The sequence below is a fragment of the Pipistrellus kuhlii genome, unplaced genomic scaffold, assembly GCF_014108245.1.
Source record: "Pipistrellus kuhlii isolate mPipKuh1 unplaced genomic scaffold, mPipKuh1.p scaffold_m20_p_2, whole genome shotgun sequence".
In the NCBI taxonomy this organism is placed as follows: Eukaryota; Metazoa; Chordata; class Mammalia; order Chiroptera; family Vespertilionidae; genus Pipistrellus; species Pipistrellus kuhlii.
The window spans coordinates 128,089,279-128,108,758 of record NW_023425515.1 but is presented as its reverse complement, the minus strand read 5'-3'; the positions used below and the strand labels follow the sequence as shown (position 1 = coordinate 128,108,758).

Sequence of the window (19,480 nt, the reverse complement as noted above, 5' to 3'; positions counted from 1 at the left end):
ACACAAGGCCCTTGGCATAGCAGTCCCGGCAGTGGGAGAGCATCACCCTACTGCGACCCTCAGTCAGAGCAGACACCAGTGCCCACCCCTCAGGCCAATGGAGGTGAGAGAGGCACCGTGACCTGACACTTACAATGTCCCAGAGGAAGTTGGTCAGCCAGTAAGTGGTGGGGCTCACTCCACTGACAAACTGCAGGTGCTTGGCTTTGTTCACTCTCTCCTGGATCAAGTAAAGGACAAAGCTGGCTGGGACGAAGGACATGGCAAAAATAACGCAGATAGCAACCACAGCATCCACAGCAGCAGTCAGCCTGTAGCAGACATGAGACACAGAAAGAGAGAGGTGAAGGAGAAGGAGCAGATGCCAGAGAAAAACAAAGTCAGGCTCTGGGGAGGCTCAGCCAGTCCTAGAGAACAGCCACCAAAACCCCCTTCCCAGCCTGATGTTTGTCATTTCACCCAATTATCTTAAATGGAGTCAAGGTTAAGTGGGTATTTGAGGGTTTTCTGTTCTATGTTGATGTTGAATATTGTTCCATTCTCATATAAAAGTCTAGATAAACTTTAAAATTATGTACTGATGGTTGTAGAAATGGATTTGTGCATTATCATTTGTTATATATCACAATGCTCTTATCAGTTCTAATAATTTGTCTATAGCTTCTCTTGAATTTTTATGTAGATAGTCATATGGTCTGTGAAGTTTATTCCTTTTGTTAAAAGAGGCAAATTATCCTGTGAGAACATGAAACATATCATAGCATAGAGAAATGCTCATTACATAAGTTCAAGAAAGCAGAGAACAGGCTGAGGGCTCTAGTCATCCTTTCCTGGGCCAAGTGGAAGGCCTCTGGCCAAGAGGGCAAGTGTGGGCTGAAATCCGACCTGATCTTCACATACAAGCCTTGACCCCTTGCATGGAGCAGTGCCCATTGAGAGAAAGGAGCACATTTACTAATTCCCACAAAGCACCGTCTGTGCTAGTCAGTGTCCTTATAGAATTAGAAATAGCATGATCCACACACATAGCAAATGACTGAAAGGGAACCATGCAAAATGTTTAGAGGAAATACTAACCTGTGTAGGGTTACAGATAATAAGTTCTTAAGACTCTATTCTTTAAACTTTACTTAATGAACATACACTATTTTATCATCACAAAGACTCTTATTTCATATTTCATATTCAAGAGACTTGGCAAGGCTGAGTGAGAATAAACACAAGGCAGGCGATTCTTCCTCAGTCCAGGGCCTGAAGGGTGTCCAGAGGAAGGTCCCAAGGTCCCAGGGCCAACTTTTAGCCAGTGACCCTGGGTACCTGGAGGGCCCAGCATTGAGGGCTCTGAGTGTCCTGGGGTAGGCAAATGAGGACCCTGCCGATTACCACCAGCATGCACTCACACAGGCTACCAGCATGCTGCAGATTGCACAAGATTGATGTTTTTATTGCCTAAAGCTGTGCGGGAAGAGCCTAAGCTTGAGGAAGGCAAGGATCTGAGGACATCTCTATGGCCTGGTTATCTGAGGGAAATTACCAAAATCTGAGATAATTCCTATTGGGGAGACAAAAGATTTACTGAACCTTCCACATTCCCGGCAGTTATTTCACACACTGCAGAGGAGGATATTTTTATAAGCTCCAGGAGTAACTTCTTACCAAGAGCCCAAAGGGAATAGATCAAATCTATGCTTACTTTCCTAGTAAGGACAAGGAGAAAGAATGGCCAGGCAGTCTGACACACAAGCGCTGAAAGCCTTATGTTCACGTTTGCCGGCTGACCAGCCTGGCCCTCCAGCCCAGCAGCTCCGGAGAGTGATAATCCTCGTTGGCCTCCCAAAAGAGGAGCAGGTGACAAGACAGCTGTGTGGCTGGGCCTGGGCGGCTTACACTGTGATCTCAGAGAGCTGCTCCTTGGTCAGGTTCAGGGGCTGGCTTAAGACGGTGATGCCATACTCCTCAGGGTCCCTGTCCGGGTGCAGGCTGGCTCGTAGGATGGCGTTGTGGGCCACGTTGAGAAAGCTGACCAGGGCGTGCCAGCCCTTGTTGTTAAACCACACCTGGAGGGCGGAGACGGCCTTCCTTAGGCTGTGCTGGCAGGACCCAGCAGCCCCGCACTAACAACAGCTGTTTAAAGAAAAAAAATGAGCCGCAGGGAAAGGAATGTGAGGAGGAGGAAGGATTTGGCAGCTGGAAGACATTCCATGCTAGTTTTCAAGTGGAGACTCGATGGAATTTAATTATTTGGGAAAATAAAAACAAAGTCACCAGCTCATGTGGATTTTTTGCTCTGGGGCAGGTGACCCAGGGCCAATACCTTAATGTTGTCTTCGGTTTCCAGATGTCTAAGGAAAACAGACATTTCTTTAGCGGCCTCTCTGGTGACCGGGCCCTAGAAAACCATAATGAATAAGAAAGAGGTGTGTTTTTTTTTTTTTGTGTTTTTTTTTGTTTTTTGTGTGTGTGTGTGTGTGTGTGTGTGTGTGTGTGTGTGTGTTTAAATTTATTTTCACTCTTAGTATTCATGAGGTTTTCTGTCTCATAATAACTGGCACGTTGAAGGTCCTACCCAAACCTGCAGCCCGTTTACGTACCCCGGTCACATTCATCATCTGGCCGAGGTCGCTTAAAAATCCAACAAGTGCCTCCCCAGTGACAGGGAGAGCCGGCAGCTTTCCTCCGATGGAAATTCCTCCGTACCTGACAAGGGTACAAGAAGTCCTCAGATCAGTGCCATGACCCATGTCTGTGGTGCTTCATGTTTCTGCAGGGAAATGTGTGCTTTGGGAGGCATTGTCTGCACTAGTGAGCAATGTGGCTCCACTTTACAACTTTGAATCCTTCCTCGTTGCCCCCACTAGAGTTCTGATCCCTCAGAGCCTGGTCTGTCTGACCTCTCCAACCCCTCTCACGCCTTTCCCTGAGGGGCATATCCCGGCCACGTCCAATCCAATCACTCGCAGAGCTGCCAACAGTCCTTCCTGGTTGCCTCTGCAGGGCTGCTGGCTTCCAGGGCTGCCTTTCTTGTTCTTGATCTTGAGCATCAGGCCAACTGCGTCTCCTCTATCATAGGTCATCTCCTCTTTGAAGTCTTCCCTGACTAGCCATCATCCCCAAAACAATTCCTCTCCTGCATCACATCTGTCTGTACTTTATAGGCAGTTCCCGCAGCACGGGACTCTCCTTAATCTAATCAGGACCAGTCTGGCTGGGCCCAGCTCTCCATGCCTGTCAACACTGCTCCTCCTTCAGGCAGCCCCTCACCTTCTTTACTCTTGACTCAAGCTCTAGCTCCTTAATAAGATCCTAGCCTTAGGTGTCTCCTTGTCCTAACCCATTTTCCACACTGCTCTGAACATACCTGGGAGTGCCACTCTCTGGGTAAAATCTTTCAATGGTAGGATAAAAACCAGACTCCTCTACAAAACAAAATTAATTTGCTGAACTTCATTTCTCAGGGACTCAAATTGCACTGCCCTCATGCCCTCAACTTTCTGCTTCAGCTGAGGATTTATCCTTCCCTCTGAGGAGCAATTCTAAAAGCCGGATAACACTTTTATGGTCTAAAACAGGGGTGGGGAACCTTTCTCTGCCAAGGGCCATTTGGCTATTTATACATAATTTGCAGGCCATATAACGTTGTTAACTTAAAAATTAGCCTGTTATATTTGGTCAAACATTTCATTAACTCACCACTAATGCCTTGGCAGGGACAGACCCAATGCCTTCGAAGGCCTTATATGGCCAGAGGGCTGGATGTCCCCCACCCCTGGTCTAGAACCAAGTCAACCTCAGCTCTGTCTTTATTCTACAGGTCCCACCCCACGTGCTGGGCTTCCTGGGTGCCCTGTTGTCAGGTTATTCCTTAGGGAGCCTAGGAGACTAGCTTGCTCTTAGAATGTCCCAGGAGGATTCTCCAAACCTTTGGAACAACTCCAGTCTCCAGGATGCCTCAGGAATGAGTTACCTGGGGCTGGGCTAGATTCCCTAAGGCTTACAAGGAATGAATGGATCACAGAGTGCCAGGGCCCAGGTCACGTGGCCTCTCAGCATTACAGACTATTCTGTGCTTGAACTTTTAGAGCGTCCCCTGAGTGAGAATGCTCCGGGACAACTCTTCAGGGAATGTCCTTCATGGAGATATCCACTGGGCACCTTCTGGGTCCAGGGTGTGTCTAGCCGAATGTCCTACAGGGCATATCCTGTGACTTTCTGAGCATGCACAGAACATTCCATTTACCTGGCTTCTATGAAAATAGTTTCTTACCTCTGTTCGTTGACCCAGAATTTGCTCTTTAAGCTGAAAGTGAAAACAAATCAGACAATGAATCCCACTGGCCCCGCGGTGTTAACTTTTCTTCCGCTCATGGGGTGTCTCAGTGTTCAGGGGGATTTTTGCATCTCCTGATAGCCAAGCAACACGGAAACCTTGCAGCCTAGGAGCTGAGCTGATACACATGCAGGAAAAGGACTGATGTTTGCCACTGCTGGCTCAAGTCCCACCCCACGTGCTGGGCTTCCTGGGTGCCCTGTTGTCAGGTTATTTGTGAGCATCTGGAACCAGGTAACATGGTAACTATCATGCCGGTGTGAGTGGAGGCTGCAGCCGCCCTCTCCCACCTGCACCAATAAGGCTCTAATAATCACCTGCACACGTGGGGCAAGTTCTGACTCACTCTAAACACAAACTTCAGAGACTGACTTCCAGCCAATCAGGGGTAAAATGACAAGATGCCAACTGTAGACCTCATAGGTCAGGCTCACCAACTATCATTGTCATCAAACACAGAATCCAAAGTTGTTTATCCCATGCTTGTTGTTTATCCCATGATCTGCTTTTATTTTTGGGTGTGGATGGCATTCTTTATTTTGCTGACTGCTGGCTTGGCCCTGCCTTCTTGGCCCTGGCTTGGCTCTGCCTGCAGCGTGTTCTGGTTAATTGAGTCCATTTATTCTTTCTGCATGGCTCTGGTAGGGGAGGCAACTGAAAGTACTACTAAAATTAGACAGTACGTTTTAATTCAAAGCCCCAGAGCACGTGGGCCTGGATCAGGGTTCCTATAATGTCACCTGGGTAGCACACACTTGTCAAGGTCCTATAGGGTTGGCTGAAGCCAGCCCATTCTCAGCTGAGGTTTGATAAGAGCTGCAGCGCTGGGAGAAATAGACACACATAAGAGATCGCTGGCTTGTTAAACGGCAGCACTTCCGGCATTAACTTACAGTGAGAGTGTGACAGGTGCTGTGGTCCTGGCTAGCCTGTGGCCTCGCTCAGATACTGTACCCACTGCCTCATCCTATCTTGGCCTAACCTTTTCCTTTCTGCTGTTTGCTTCTTACTTTTCTGTCTTGTTTCTTTTTCCTCTACCTTTCTCCCTTTACTCTTGCTCGTCCCTCCAAACTTTGTCTCTTTCTTAACTAGTGAAAATATGAGGCTGCATTAGTAGATAAATCCTACATTTAAAATTTTAACTTTAGTAGTGCATGGGTTACCTATTGAAACTGCTTAGTCTAAACAAAACAAACAAACAAAATTAAACGTAAGCTGCATTTTGCTTGTATATTCTCAATCGCTCTTTCTGTTAGCTCAGGAAAAAGAAGAAAAATTCCACTGCCCTGATTGTTGATAAATCATGTTAGAAAATGGTCTTCTGTTTTTAGTTAATAGTTTATATAGGGAGCCAGGATGAAAAGCATAACAAGGGTCTCTTCTTACCTGGTTCGGATTAGGGCAGGATACGTCTTTACTAAGAAGTCGGAGATGTTCCTGTCTGTGAGGTCTTGTAGAATTTCAGTGGTGCGCTGCATTCTCTGAGAGGAGACATTCCTGTTAGTTACTTTGGAATGTGAGGCTTTACAGGTTGTGAAACAGCTTGTTCTTCACCAAAAGTTATGTTAGCTGTTGAGGCCCCCGCACTCAGAACAGTACCCAGCATATAGTTGAAACAGTAAATTTGTCACATGAGTGAAAGAATTCAAACAGGACCTTACCATTTATAAATCACATTCAAAATACATCTAGGAGTGGAAGAGCGATCAACAAAAGGCTTTGGAGAATTCAAAAGATCATGAGTTTGGCCACCAGGTGGCAATATTACTTTACATTTGGGAATACTAGGTAATGGTTTAATTTCCCATGAGTCATGAACATTGGGTGTCAAGGGTAGCAACCAAAGGTAGAGAGGGAAAATGCTGTTGGCTTTAAAACCATGCTTCTCATTTTTATACACTTTCTGACTCCTTCCCTATCCCTAGTATACTTCCTTCTTCAGTTCACTTGCTTTACCTAGTTCATCTCTAATGCTAAGAGAACTGGCATCTACAGAACTCTGTGTGCAGGCAATATGCCAAACACTCTGCACTCATTATATCCCTTAATCCTCAAACCTCCATGATATAAGAATTATTCTTTTATCTTACAGGCAGAGAAAGTGAGTTCAGAAAGTTTGGATAACTTGTACCGGGTTGTAGACTGACCTAGGATTTGAACCCACATCTGTCTGACTCCACAGCCCTGACTCTTTTCACCCCAGCTTCTCAAGCATCCCGGGGAAGCGCCAAACTCTCCGGGTGGAATCTAGGCCGGAATAATTGCTGGTGCCTGGGAATTTTATGATAAATTGTTTTCTAAAAATTCTGTAAATAAAAGACTCCTATAACTTTAACTCTGTGTATTCTAGAAGTCAGGAGTGAAGCACGTCCACTGAGGACCCACCACCACTGAAATAATTTGAGAACAGGATGGGACCCTGCAGAAGACAGTATTTGCCATCCAGTTTTTCAGATGAGGACAATTTACCACCTCTGAACCAAGTTTGTACCCACACCTCTGGCTTACTTCCAGGCTGAATGGGAGAGTGTGTTTGAGTGAATAGGTGTAAATATGAGTGTGTGTGTGTGTGTGTGTGTGTGTGTGTGTGTGTTTTCATAGAAGATAGCATATTTGCAGTTTGCCCTCTCTTTTTATTCATCCCTTCTTTCATTCTGTGGTCTGGAAAGAAGGTCCTGCCATCTTGGCCAATGAAGTTGAGGCCTGTTTACCATGGAGAAGCAGCAGAACAGAGAGTTCACGAATTTCTACAGGAGAGGGAGGCAAAGTGTGTCTTATTTCATTCACTGTTAGATTGCAGTGGTCATCATTCCGTTGAATGTAATGTAATGTGTGTGTGTGTGTGTGTGTGTGTGTGTGAGAGAGAGAGAGAGAGAGAGAGAGAGAGAGAGAGGAAGTAGCTCCTGTGCAGATTCATGATGTTACTTTTTTTTCTCTCTCTCAAGAGAGACACGAATGATAATGAGGAAACACAGACACAAAGAAAATCACAGGAACTGGTCTGATCCCAGGACATTGGCTGTGGTGGCCTGTTACATTTCCCCCCTGGGAACCAGGCACCAATGCCGAGAAAAAGGTTCTGTAAGCTGGACTGGCAGCCTTGAAGTTAGAACTCGCTGAAGAAAGGAATCTCCATGTTGCTGCTCCTGGCCTTCCCTCCACCCTCGCCAGGACTCGGTGTAGAACTCTGTCTGATGCTGGTGCGATAGAGCAGAAGCAGCAGGAGGCCTCTGCAAACCCAGCAGAAATAGAGCTTCCTCTTGGGGTACAGAGGATTGGGACACGCTCCCTCAGCTCCTGTTTAAGGATCCCTGTGATGCAGAGTGGATGAGTTATACAATAATTCAATGGGGAAATATACTGCTTGAGAAATAGAAAAGTATCTGCTTTTAGCATGGAGAGAAAGGGAGAGGGAGAGGGTGAGGGAGAGGGAGAGGGAGAAAGAGAGAGAGAGAAAGAGAGAGAGAGAGAGCAGGATGCTCATAAACAGTCATTCACAAGCCAGCTCCTGGGATTGATGTGAGGGCAAAATTTAGTTGTCCCCCATGATCTGCTCTGCCCTTCTGCCATCTGCCAGACTGAGAGACTGTTGGGTGCAAGGCCACTCAGACTCCCTTGATTCTGGCCAATGACAGCTAAGTGTGGTAGCTTCTTGAAATTTTCATAGGAGATAGCATATTTGCAGTTTGCCCTCTCTTTTTACTCATCCCTTCTTTCATTCTGCAGACTGGAAAGAAGGTCCTGCCATCTTGGCCAGTGAGGCTGAGGCCTGTTTACCATGGAGAAGCAGCAGAACAGAGAGTGCTGGACCACCTGCACGAACTTCTGCAGGAGAGGGAAACACAATGTGTCCTATTTCACCCACTGTTAGATTGCGGTGGTCATCATTCCGTTGAATGTAATTCTAAATAACACAGTTTCCTTACCCACATTATTTCATTGAATTCTTATAAAATGCTGTGAAATAAATTACAGTTATCCCCAATTTATTAGGGGGGAAAGTAAGGCTCAGAGAGGCAAGTAACTAACACAATGCCTGTGCTCTTGACACTAAGCCACACTGCCTCTCTGGGAACCATCCATTCATTGGCAAATCATTGGACATGGCCACAGAATGGCCCACTTGGTGCAAACCAGCAGGAGGATCATTATCAACCCAAGACAAAGTGAGACTTCCCTGACCCCTGTGACTCTAAAACCCTGGGAAAGGCTCACTGTGATGCATTCTCGAGTACAGAACACCCAAAAGAGGATATTGCTCAGAGCCAAGATCGTTGATGTCCTTGGAAAACATGGTTATTGGCTGTGTGTGTGTGTGTGTGTGTGTTTGTGTGTGTGTGCATGTTAGTGACATAGCACATGGCAAGCTTCTTAATTAAGATTGTTAAAAAGCATGCAAATTCATATGCATTTGAATGCACACTACAACATTGTTTATAATGGACAAAAGTTGAAAACTCAGGTCCAAGGCCGAGACCGGTTTGGCTCAATGGATAGAGCATCGGCTTGGGGACTGAAGGGTCCCGGGTTCGATTCCGGTCAAGGGCATGTACCTTGGTTGTGGGCATATCCACAGTAGGGGGTACGCAAGAGGCAGCTGATCGATGATTCTCTCTCATCGATGTTTCTAACTGTCTCTCTCCCTTCCTCTCTGTAAAAAAAAAAAAAAAAAAAAAAAAAAAAAAAAAAAAAAAAAAGAAGAAGAAGAAGAAGAAGAAAGAAAAGAAAAGAAAAGAAAAGAAAAGAAAAGAAAACTCAGATCCAAGAATGAGAACTTTGTTAAATAAATTAAAGTGAATCCAAATAGTGGGATAAGCATGCAGGCATTAAAAACACTTATGTAGATGTGTATTGACATGGGCATATGTTCATAATATGCTATTAAGTGAAAATAGCAGGTTTTAAGACAGAATTTTGAATATAATCCAGTTTGAATGGACAAAACCCAATGTTATTGGTGATTATTTCCAGGTGATAGGATGATTTTTTTTTTTTTTCTTCTGACTCATCTGTACTTTCTAATTTTTCTATCATGAGCATGCATGACTTGCATAATCTTCCAATGTTTAGATGTTTCCTTACTACATTGCATAGGACGTGTGTGGTGGAAAACAAAGCTGGCCAGTGACTTCCTCCGAGTGGCTGGACAGGCTGCCAGGGGAAGCCCTGCTGAGAGGACCCAGGGACTCTCATTAGGTCCTGCACTCTATTGGCAGTTTAAAGTGTTTGGCCTGGCCAGCGTGGCTCAGTGGTTGAGCATTGACCTATGAATCTGGAGGTCACAGTTTGATTCCAAGTCAGGGCACATGCCTGGGCTGAGGGCTCAATCCCCAGTGTGGGGTGTGCAGGAGGCAACCGATCAATGATTCTTTCTCATCATTGATGCTTCTCTCTCTCTCTCTCTCTCTCTCTCTCTCTCTCTCTCTCTCTCTCTCTCTTCCTCTCTGAAATCAATAAAAATATATTTAAAGAAATAAAATGTTGTTTGTCCAGGATCTCAGGGCACAGTGTACCCCCCCCCCATCCCTGCAGATTCAGGGCCTCCAGTTTCCCAAGGAGAGTCGAGGTACCTGAGGGGGCGGGAGCCCCCCTGCACCCTCGGGGCACTCGGGGAGCATGGTGAGCTTGTCCCTAGTGCTGCACCAGCAGGAGGGCGAGGGGTGGTCCGGTGTCCATGTCTGCTTCTGGAACAGGTTGGTGACGTTCGGGGACACGGAGGGGACCTTCCAGGGGGTTGAGTTGCCACAGGGGTACTCCCTTCATGGAAGACAGGAAAATAGTGCATAATCAGCCTCAAAGTGTAGAGAAAGCCCTAGAAATGAGGAGTGGTATCCAACCATCTCTTCCCCAGCCTTTCCTCCTCATCCTCAGAGCCATACACGTTCTTATGCTCTCAGAGGTTAGTTTCTGCTCAAGAAAAGTCAAGAGTAGGCTGTGCTTTTTATTGACTCGGTGTGGAACTGTGAAATCATCTAGTTTCTGGGCAGTTTTATCTCTTTTTTCTCTTCTGCTGGCTCTAGCTGTTGAGAGATAATAAATAAGAGAGGGATTTGAAATTAGCCTAATTTTGGTCCTTATCACTAGCTCTGAAAAAGCTGAGTGAGAGAAGCAGTGAAAGTTGTATTGATTTTTAGAATTCTTGGTGGATTTCAACTGTCTTCTGAAACTCCCTTCTCTATACACATAGGAATAATAGAAAGTTGGCCACACGTGCAATTAACACCATTCTAGGTCCAATGACACAACCCCCATTTCCATCCTTCCCCCTGTTCGGATTCCTTCCAAATAGGTTGTGGGAAGCATAAATCACCTTATCACGGGACTTTTGAGATTGGGAATTACAAAGATAAAGAGCTGCCCAATGAAGCAGGGGCTTTCTGAGAGGGAGTGAGCGCCTCGGCATGCAGCTGTTGGAGGAAAAGCGGGGTGAGTGCGGGGCGGGGAGAGTGATGTGTGCAGAGCAGGACTGAGAAGGGCCCATCCCAGCCCCGCCATCTCCGTACTCCATCATCTGGGTCTCCCAGGGAAGCTGTCAGGGCTAGGGCAGGGGTGCACAGGGACTTACGGAAGCCACTCTTCCTTTAGGCAGCGGTTGCCAAAGCCTGGCTTGTTCAGGAGGACGTCTGCAAGTGCTGCGAGCCGCTCGCTGCCCGGCTGGTCCATGCTAGACAAGGTGAGAGGGGTTACTCAATGGGCACGTGACTGGGACAGAGGGACAAAGCAGCCAACATGCGACCCAACAAATGTTTTATTGAGTGGCTACTACATGCCAGGCCTGTACACAGGGCACAGAATGCTGTACGGGGTGGTTATAGGTCTTCTGGGAAGGGGGCAGCCTCCCAAACACACCCGGTGATGGCACATCACACCTGTGCCCCATAAAGATGAAGCTGCCATCGTCACCTAACCTTGACTTTCTCTTTTCTTACTCCTGGCTGCCCTGGTTGTTCACTTGGAATCACCTTCCAAGTGGCAGGAATCATAACTTCCTTTCCGAGGGCAGCCCAAGGACTCCTGCCATGTTGGTGACTGTCCCTGAGAGGGGGAAGGCCAGAGCCCATCAAGCAGCATGTGACCCAGGAGCCCCACACCCCATAGGAGCAAATGATGACCAGTGGGGACAGGTCTACGCACCTGAAGAAGGTGTACTGCTGCCCATACATCCAGGGGTGAAGGGTCAAAGCTGGGTATTCACCAAAAGGAGGGATGATGATGGAAAGCATCAGAGCCAAAAACACAAAAGTGGCTGGGAGCACAATCTGTGGGGAAATAAACATGGCAGCATGGGCTGTGGGCTGTGGTGTGCAAAAGATACACAAACATACACATGCGAGCGCACGCACACACACACACACACATTCATTCATTTAAATGTTTAATCTGCAGCCTCATAACTGGCCCTGGTGGAAAGTCAGGCTTCTGGGAAATATTATGGGCAGCACATGCAAAGGCAAGACATGTTCTGATAACCATTGGAGAGGGTTGAAGTAGGCCAACACGGAACATTGAAGCAGCCCCAGCCAGGTGGCTCAGTTGGTTGGAGTGTTGTTCTGTACACTGAAAGGTCATGGGCTTGATTCCCAGTCAGGGTGTGTATAGAAAGCAACTGCGAGCGAGCTCTCTCTCTCTCTCTCTCTTTCTCTCTCTCTCTCTCTCTCTCTCTCTCTCTCTCTCTCTCTCTCTCTCTCTCTTCCTCTCTATCTCAAATTAATAAACATGACCTCAGGTGAGGATTTTAAAAAAACAACTACAAAACATTAAAGAGGGCCAGTGATTAGCTAGAGATCAACCTGAGTTTCTTTTTCAAATAAAAAACAAAGAAGACAATAACCTTGATATGTAGGGCCACTGCAAAAATAAATGAAAAATATTGTAAAAATAACAACATTCACATATTCACTATTATTTATTTCCCCTGCTTAGTGAGGTCAAGTGTTAACCAAGAATCAAAGTAAAGGTTGGCAACGAGGAAACAAAGGCAACAGAATTAAAGAGCCTGCTCACTGCTGGGCCTGAACCCAGGGGCACAGAAAGCCGGGCAGAGGAGGGAGAGGCCAGGAGGGGCAGGCAGGCCTGGCCAGGAGCCACCCCACACAGCCCAAGACCCACAGCAATACCTGGGCCAGGAAGTCCTTGCGGCTGCGGACGGAGTGGTGGAACCGCTTGACCAGCAGGGCCTGCACCTGCTGGATGACCAGCTGTGCTCCCGTGTTGCGCCTGCTGCCCTGCTCCTCAGGCTCCTGGCAAGGCTGGCCCTGGGTGGGAGGAGCCGGCTCCATAGAGCAGCTGTCAGAGCCCTGGGATGTCTGTGTGACCTCCTTGCTAGGACCTGAATAGGGGTGTCGCAGGCTGATGGTTTCTCTTTTCTGCTGAGTGTTGCCTGAGTGTGAATTAATAAATTAGAAAAGCGCCCACAAAGTCTGGATCTCATATGCTATTATTTTCTTACTCTATTAAATTTCCCTTCATTTAAATCAGCAACAAAATATCAGACCAGGTAGGTTAATGAATTTATATAAATTCTATTCTTTAGTGTAAATCATTTATAGAAAAAATAAGCTGAAATCACTTAAATATTCTCTATAGTAGTTAAAAAGAACAGATAGATCTAAATGCACTAAGCGGTTGAAAACATATAGCCAAGTAGCAGAAGGTCTTAGTAATAAGATTGTATTTATATTAGAGAGCACATACATCATATACAAAGAAACGTGATATTTTTACACACACACACACACACACACACACACACACCTGCTAAGCTTTGAAAGATTGCCCATAAACTGTTGTCAGAGGTTACCACTGCATGGCAGAGCTGCATTAGGGGTGAGGGATGAAGTAGGAAGGGTGGTTTCAGCCTTTTTTTTGCATTATTTGAAAAATGTTTAACAAAAATATATCCTATCTAATAAAGACAGAATATGCAAATTGACCATAACTCTGCAACAAAGATGGCAGTACCCACAGCCAATAAGGAGGGAATATGCAAATTGACACGACAAGGCGAGAGGCAGAAAGTGGCTCCAGCTGGAGCGAAGGTAGGCAGAAAGGTGGCTCCGGGCCGGAGAGAAGGAAGGTGGAAAGGTAGCTTCAGGCCAGAGAGAAGGCGGTGCCAGCAGCCAGGAAAAGGAAGGCCTATTCTTGCATGAGTCTTCATGCATCATGCCTCTAGTGTTCATAAAAAAGTGCAAGACAGAGTCAGCTTGTTTTTTTCTCTGATTTCTTAGAGGCCACCGTGAAATGGCAGAAAGAGTAATGAACCAGGAGTTAGGAGATCTTGGTTTGAATCCTAACTCTTGCTGGATTCATTTGGCTAAGTGATGCAACCTGCCTGAATCCGAGTTTTTCTGTTCTGTAAAATGAAGCAGAGCATTTCACAGTGCTGCTAAAAAGATCAAATGGGCTAACACATGTGAATGTGCTTATTATCATTGTAGGTTATCAGTTATGTTCAAGTCAGAGTTTATCGTCACTGTTCAGTGTTCATTTGCAGGACATGTTGTTGAACATAACGGGAGAGCCTGGAGGACCTCCATTTGGTCTCTGGCTGCTTGTTAACCCACCTACTATACCCCGAACAAGGGCAGCTGCAAAGAGGCTAGGTCAGCTCAGTCCTCCTTTCAGCCAGCATTCTCCAGCACCTGCGATGCAACGGGCCTGGGAAAGAACTCCAGGCTCTTAGACTACAGGGCACCAGAGTCCTGGTTCTCTGGATTCTTTTCTCCTGATCAGGGCTCACATTTTATGTCTTCAACCCCCTTCTGGATTCCTGCTGCCTCTCTTCATGTCTATCCCTGATCCCCATCCAGCCTGAGCCCACTCTCCCAGCCAGAGCACAGTTCACAATTAGAACCCCAGTTTGTCCCTTGCTCTGCTGCCCTCTAGTGGTAACTGGCTGCGAGCTACCAGTTCAGGAGTGACATTGACCCTCTTTGGTACCTTGTAATGTGTGAGTCCAATGGACAGCTATTGATTCCTTCAGACGTTTAGACTAGATCTGAAACTGTCCTCTAAAACTGAGTAAATGCAGAACAAATGCACGTAGCCATATGAAAAATGGGAGGTAGCAAGAGTTTGGCCTTGGGAGTCCTAGACTTGAAAGCCACAACTAGAAAACTAGACTCAGAAGCCTGTGTGACTTTAGGAAAGGCATCCAACCAGTGTGAGCTCAGTTTCCCTGAGGTAGGGCTAATCCCTGTTTTGCCCATCTCATGAGATTATAGTGACAATCAAATAAAGCAATGGGTGTTAACTGCTTTCTAAACTATAGAGGGCTCACAAGTTTGAGGTAAGAGATGATCTGTAAATGTTGAGATTAGAGTGTCTAAATACTAATCAGAAACTGCATACTGTGTTGAGACTTTGAGAGGACAGGGCAGGGCGAGGATAAACTCCTGACTCCACTGTGGGGAAGGGCAGAGTTATCCTCCATTTTGTGTAACTGGACCCTAACCCTCACCCAACCAATCAGGGTCAGCCAAAGCAGTGACATCACCACCCATATAAAACCCTTGGACTCGCATGCTGTTGGCATGAGTGGGACAGAGCCCATGTTAACGTGGGAGAGGCTCTCTTGTTAATTGCATCGGACTTGGCTCCCTGCTGGTCTTTAGGGATCACAGAATCTCAGTACAACTTGACCTGTATTAACTCATGTAATTCTCTCAACCGCACTATAAGGTTGATAATATTATTGTTTCTGTTTTGCAGATGAGGAAACTGAGGAACAAAGAGGCTAATATTTAACCAAAGCCACTCAGTCAGCAACTTGTAAAGCTCAGGTTTGGTGTTTGGTCTGCTGCATTCTAGAGACTACACTCCTAACCTCTATCCTTGACTACCTCTTTGGACCCTTACATTCTATACCCAGGCTGGCCAGTCTTCTGATGTGTTATTTATTCTCTAACTGCTAAGAGGGATTATTCTCTGTAAGTAGAAGACCCCACTTCTGGAATCTAGTACAGATCTACCTGGGTCATGGAGTACATTTGAGCTGCAAAATTTGACCATTTTGGAAGTTCTGAGCATAGCTGATAAATAAATGTCTGGGACCATTTGTGAAGCAAGAGAAAACCATATTATCTTAAGAGCTGGCCCCAGAAGCCCCACAGGGAGAATTGTTCAGGAAAACACCATGATGTGCCACACTGGACAGAAGGAGGTAACCAGTGGCAGGAGCCCAAGGCAGCAAAGGAGAATTGACACACAGGTTCTCAGGAGAGAGGAAAATAGATGGGACAGAGGAGCCAGGGAGAAGGTTTTATCAGTGTGGGTGGATGCCTATTGTTCTTTGTTCTATCCAAAGTAACCTGTGTTGAGGCAGGTAACCCCTCCTGCATGTCCATCTTCCCACCCACACCCTCCACAGTAAAGTCTACTGTACTCATGAACGCTTTGTGTGGCTTAGGGGTTTTGGTGGAAACCACAGAAGGGGCTAGATGGCACTGAGGCTCACATAGATAGAAGAGAGACCCCCAGGATCTACAGAAATGATGGTCCCCACAGTTTCAAATTTCCACAGGGTGCTAAATGAGGGTTCAGAATATCTTGGTCTCAAAGGGGCCAGGAGGCCTTAGCTGGCATCTGGGTTGTATTTACTGTCACCGTTATCTCTGTGGACTCTGCAGGCTATCACTCATGCAGACAGGAGCTGATCAGAGGCCTGGTGGAGATAAGAGGACATGGGGATAGTGACCTGGCCAGAACAGAGACCTGGGGGTGGGGGGGTGGTGGTGGTGGAGAAGCTCAGGTACAGAAGCTGATTCACCCAGCGTTCCCACCCACACCTAACACTCTCTGCTCTTTCTTTGTCCTTCAAAGGAACCAAGAATACCAAATGCCTGTTATTTGGATGCCAGATAAATACTGTGGAGGAGTGTTTGCCTGCTTTGTTGTTTCATGAGTTTTTCCTTAGATTCTCAAGAGGGAACTTAGGGGAAGGGTGTGGTGAGGGGAAAAGCCACAAACTCCAGCACCATACCAGTGAACAGAGGTCCTGAATCAGAGTCCTCCGTGACCTTCAGAAATATCTGTCAAGGGGGGGAAAAAGAGAGAATTTGGTTTAGATATTCCCACTCTCAGAAAATACATCATAACCCTTTATCTGAAAACATGGTCTTCTATAAACACAAAAGTGTATGCACACAGTGACCACAATTACATGAAATATGCGTGCATATGGACAAAGGCAGGAGGAAGTGAGCCAAAGAATGAAGATAGATGCTATGCGTGGGTGGGGACTTATGACTTTTTGCCTTTACAAAACTTCCCTCTAGTGTGAGACTTTTGCATGTCTCCGGTATCTGACAAAACCAGCTGTAACCTCTGCCTTACCTCTTCCAGGGGAGTGTCAGAAATACCCAAACTGCTGAGCCCCAGGTCAGCCAGTGTCTCCTCCAGCTCTCTGAAAAGGCTGGCATATGCCCTCTGCTTGAAATTCTTATTAGGAAGAAGGAAGATCACTTCTTGACCAATGCATTCCACCAGCTTTGCCTCTGGAACATGGTGGCGAACCACCTCCATCAGCTCATTCATGTCCCCTAGGATAAGAAAAAAGACAGAGGCCAACTGGCTCTTCTAGAACCGGGAAGACTGTGAGCTTGCCTGGGTCCCCTCCTTCCTTCCCATTTGAGGAATGGGCCTCTTGCTCCTGGGGAGTGACTCTTCTAGAGGAGAAGCACACTTTCGTGTCAGTTTTTAGCTTAGTTGGCCCCGTGATGGGCACTGAGAGGGCAAGGGAGGTGGAAAAAGTATCCTCACTAACTAGCTGTGCACCTCTGGCAGGTCATGCAATGTCCCCAGGTCAATGTTCCCCTTTGTTCAATAGAATGTTCTGTCCCTGACAAGTTAAGTAACATTTGGGCAGGTCAAACCCTAGTCTCTTCATCTGTGAAAAGGGGAAAGTAATGGCATCAAGTTACGTGTTGCTTGTGAGGACTGGATGAGCTAATTAATACACGTAAGAAACTCAGACCATGCCTTGGTGTGCAGATGAGTTAGTGGCTGTTGTTATCATAAACATCACTTCTGTTGTTCACTCTTATTCACCACAAGCCTGAGGGTTAAGTCAAAGGTGTTTTCATTTTCCTGGTCTGGCTCAAGTGATAGGGGACTTGCCCAGGATGCACCCCTAGACTTGGTAACTGAGTGGGTGAGAACTCCTTTTTTTTTTTTTTTTTAATTCTCACACCCATGCTGCTCTAACTTTTTGGAGGACTGTGCCAGTTCCCTTGGGATTGCACCAGCCTCCTCAAACAAAACAAGACCTAATGCCCAGCTCACAGCAGATGCAAGAAGGGTTGAGAAGCTGTGGCGATGGACAGGGAGATGGAGCCTGGGATGTGTGGGGAAGTGTCCAGTATCAAGTATTGACCTGATATCCTCATACAATAGGAATTGAAGTTTAAAAAATATATATTTTATTGATTTTCCACAGAGAGGAAGGGAGAGGGATAGAGAGCTAGAAACATCGATGAGAGAGAAACATCAACCAGCTGCCTCCTGCACACCTGCTACTGGGGACGTGCCCACAACCAATGTACATGCCCTTGACCGGAATCAAGCCTGGGACCTTTCAGTCCACAGACCGACGCTCTATCCACTGAGCCAAACTGGTTTCGGCAAAAATTGAATTTTAGGCACGCAACCCTGGGAGGCCATGTAATGTTCTTGGGTCAATTTCCCCCTTTGTTCAATAGAATGTGCTGTCTGATTTTAAAATGTTTAAAGCAGTTATTTGAAGAGGCAGTCCCCTAGCCCAGTGGTCAGCAAACTGTGGCTCTCAAGCCATATGTGGCTCTTTGACCCCTTGATTGTGGCTCTTCCACAAAATACCATGGCCTGGGCGAGTCTATTTTGAAGAAGTGGTGTTAGAAAAAGTTTAAGTTTAAAAAATGTGGCTCTCAAAAGAAATTTCAATCATTGTGCTGTTGATATTTGGCTCTGTTGACTAATGAGTTTGCCGACCACTGTCCTAGCCCATTGTCGTGAGGGCAGGTCAAAGGTAAAGGGATTCGGGGGACTCAAACCCAGCTCTCATATGCATATTCCCTAGCAGTCCTCTCAGGTCAGGAAACCCAGATTGAGGGGGGAAATGTGGTAAGTAGAAAACGTTGTTTTTTATTCTTTTCTTTCTTGTTTTAGAAATGACCTACTTGGAGGGACTGCATGGCTTTCAACCCAAATCCTCCTGCCTAGCTGGCTGGAAGGCTTGGTTTATGTCAAATCTTCACATTGGACTCAATTGTCTCTGGTTCAGGGATAACTTCATTCAGAGGCTGGAGGCTCCTGGCCTGAGGAAGCAGCTCTGCCCCAAAGCTCTCAGAGGTCACGCTCATTGTTCTCTAAGGAAGGAAGTCCAACCTGAAGCTGCTGGATTCCCAGGGACTGAGTCTCCGAAGTGTGTCAGCCTTTTCCCAGAGTGGTCCTTAGGGGCACAGGGAGGTCTGGGAGCGAGAGTGTGGTGCAGGGTGTGGACTGGGGATTAGAACGACTTCTGCTCTGATTCCGGGCATAACTACTTACTGTGCTTCTTACCAGGCACAGCATGCCTATCCTAGTGAAACAAAGTAAATCTTTATTTAGAAATCAAGGAATATTTTTAAACATCACCTAGGCAGCAGGCTCTCTTTCCAACCTGATTTTGATGCACCACAGTAATTAGTATTCATTAAAAAAAAATTATCAATTTCTTGCCCAAGATTCCTCCTGGGAGGGAACCTCAGAAAGTGGGGGATCCCATGGCAAAGCCAGCTAGGAAACAGACAAAAGTCACCCTAAAAGGATGCATCATGCTCACCACATATTCTTGTCAGCGCAAGGAGAGGGTGAGAGCATAAATATAATGTGACTCTGGGCATTTTCCTCAAGTTTTAAGCATAGTACAGAAGTATTGTCCAGTTTTCTTTTCTTTTCTTTTTTTCTTTTTTTTTAAATATATTTTATTGATTTTTTTTTTTTTTTTTTTTTTTTTTTTTTTACAGAGAGGAAGGGAGAGAGATAGAGAGCTAGAAATGTCGATGAGAGAGAAACATCAACCAGCTGCCTCTTGCACACCCTCTACCGGGCATGTGCCCGCAATCAATGTACATGCCCTTGACCAGAATCGAACCCGGGACCTTTCAGTCTGCAGACCGACGCTCTACCACTGAGCCA

General features: G+C 46.3%; 1 protein-coding gene across 1 annotated transcript in view; it reads right to left on the bottom strand.

Moving 5' to 3' along the window:
* ABCA4 (ATP binding cassette subfamily A member 4) overlaps positions 1 to 19,480 on the bottom strand; it is a 203,725-nt gene that overhangs the window by 101,345 nt on the left and 82,900 nt on the right. Inside the window, exons 25-36 of the mRNA XM_036445578.1 lie at positions 16,661 to 16,866; positions 16,308 to 16,356; positions 12,445 to 12,707; positions 11,462 to 11,586; positions 10,893 to 10,991; positions 9,898 to 10,084; positions 5,714 to 5,808; positions 4,265 to 4,297; positions 2,592 to 2,697; positions 2,315 to 2,389; positions 1,888 to 2,057; positions 134 to 311 (exon numbers count right to left, since the gene is read on the bottom strand). Of these exons, the coding sequence (XP_036301471.1) occupies positions 134 to 311; positions 1,888 to 2,057; positions 2,315 to 2,389; positions 2,592 to 2,697; positions 4,265 to 4,297; positions 5,714 to 5,808; positions 9,898 to 10,084; positions 10,893 to 10,991; positions 11,462 to 11,586; positions 12,445 to 12,707; positions 16,308 to 16,356; positions 16,661 to 16,866 (1,586 nt within the window). The remainder of the gene's footprint in view (positions 1 to 133; positions 312 to 1,887; positions 2,058 to 2,314; positions 2,390 to 2,591; positions 2,698 to 4,264; positions 4,298 to 5,713; positions 5,809 to 9,897; positions 10,085 to 10,892; positions 10,992 to 11,461; positions 11,587 to 12,444; positions 12,708 to 16,307; positions 16,357 to 16,660; positions 16,867 to 19,480) is intronic.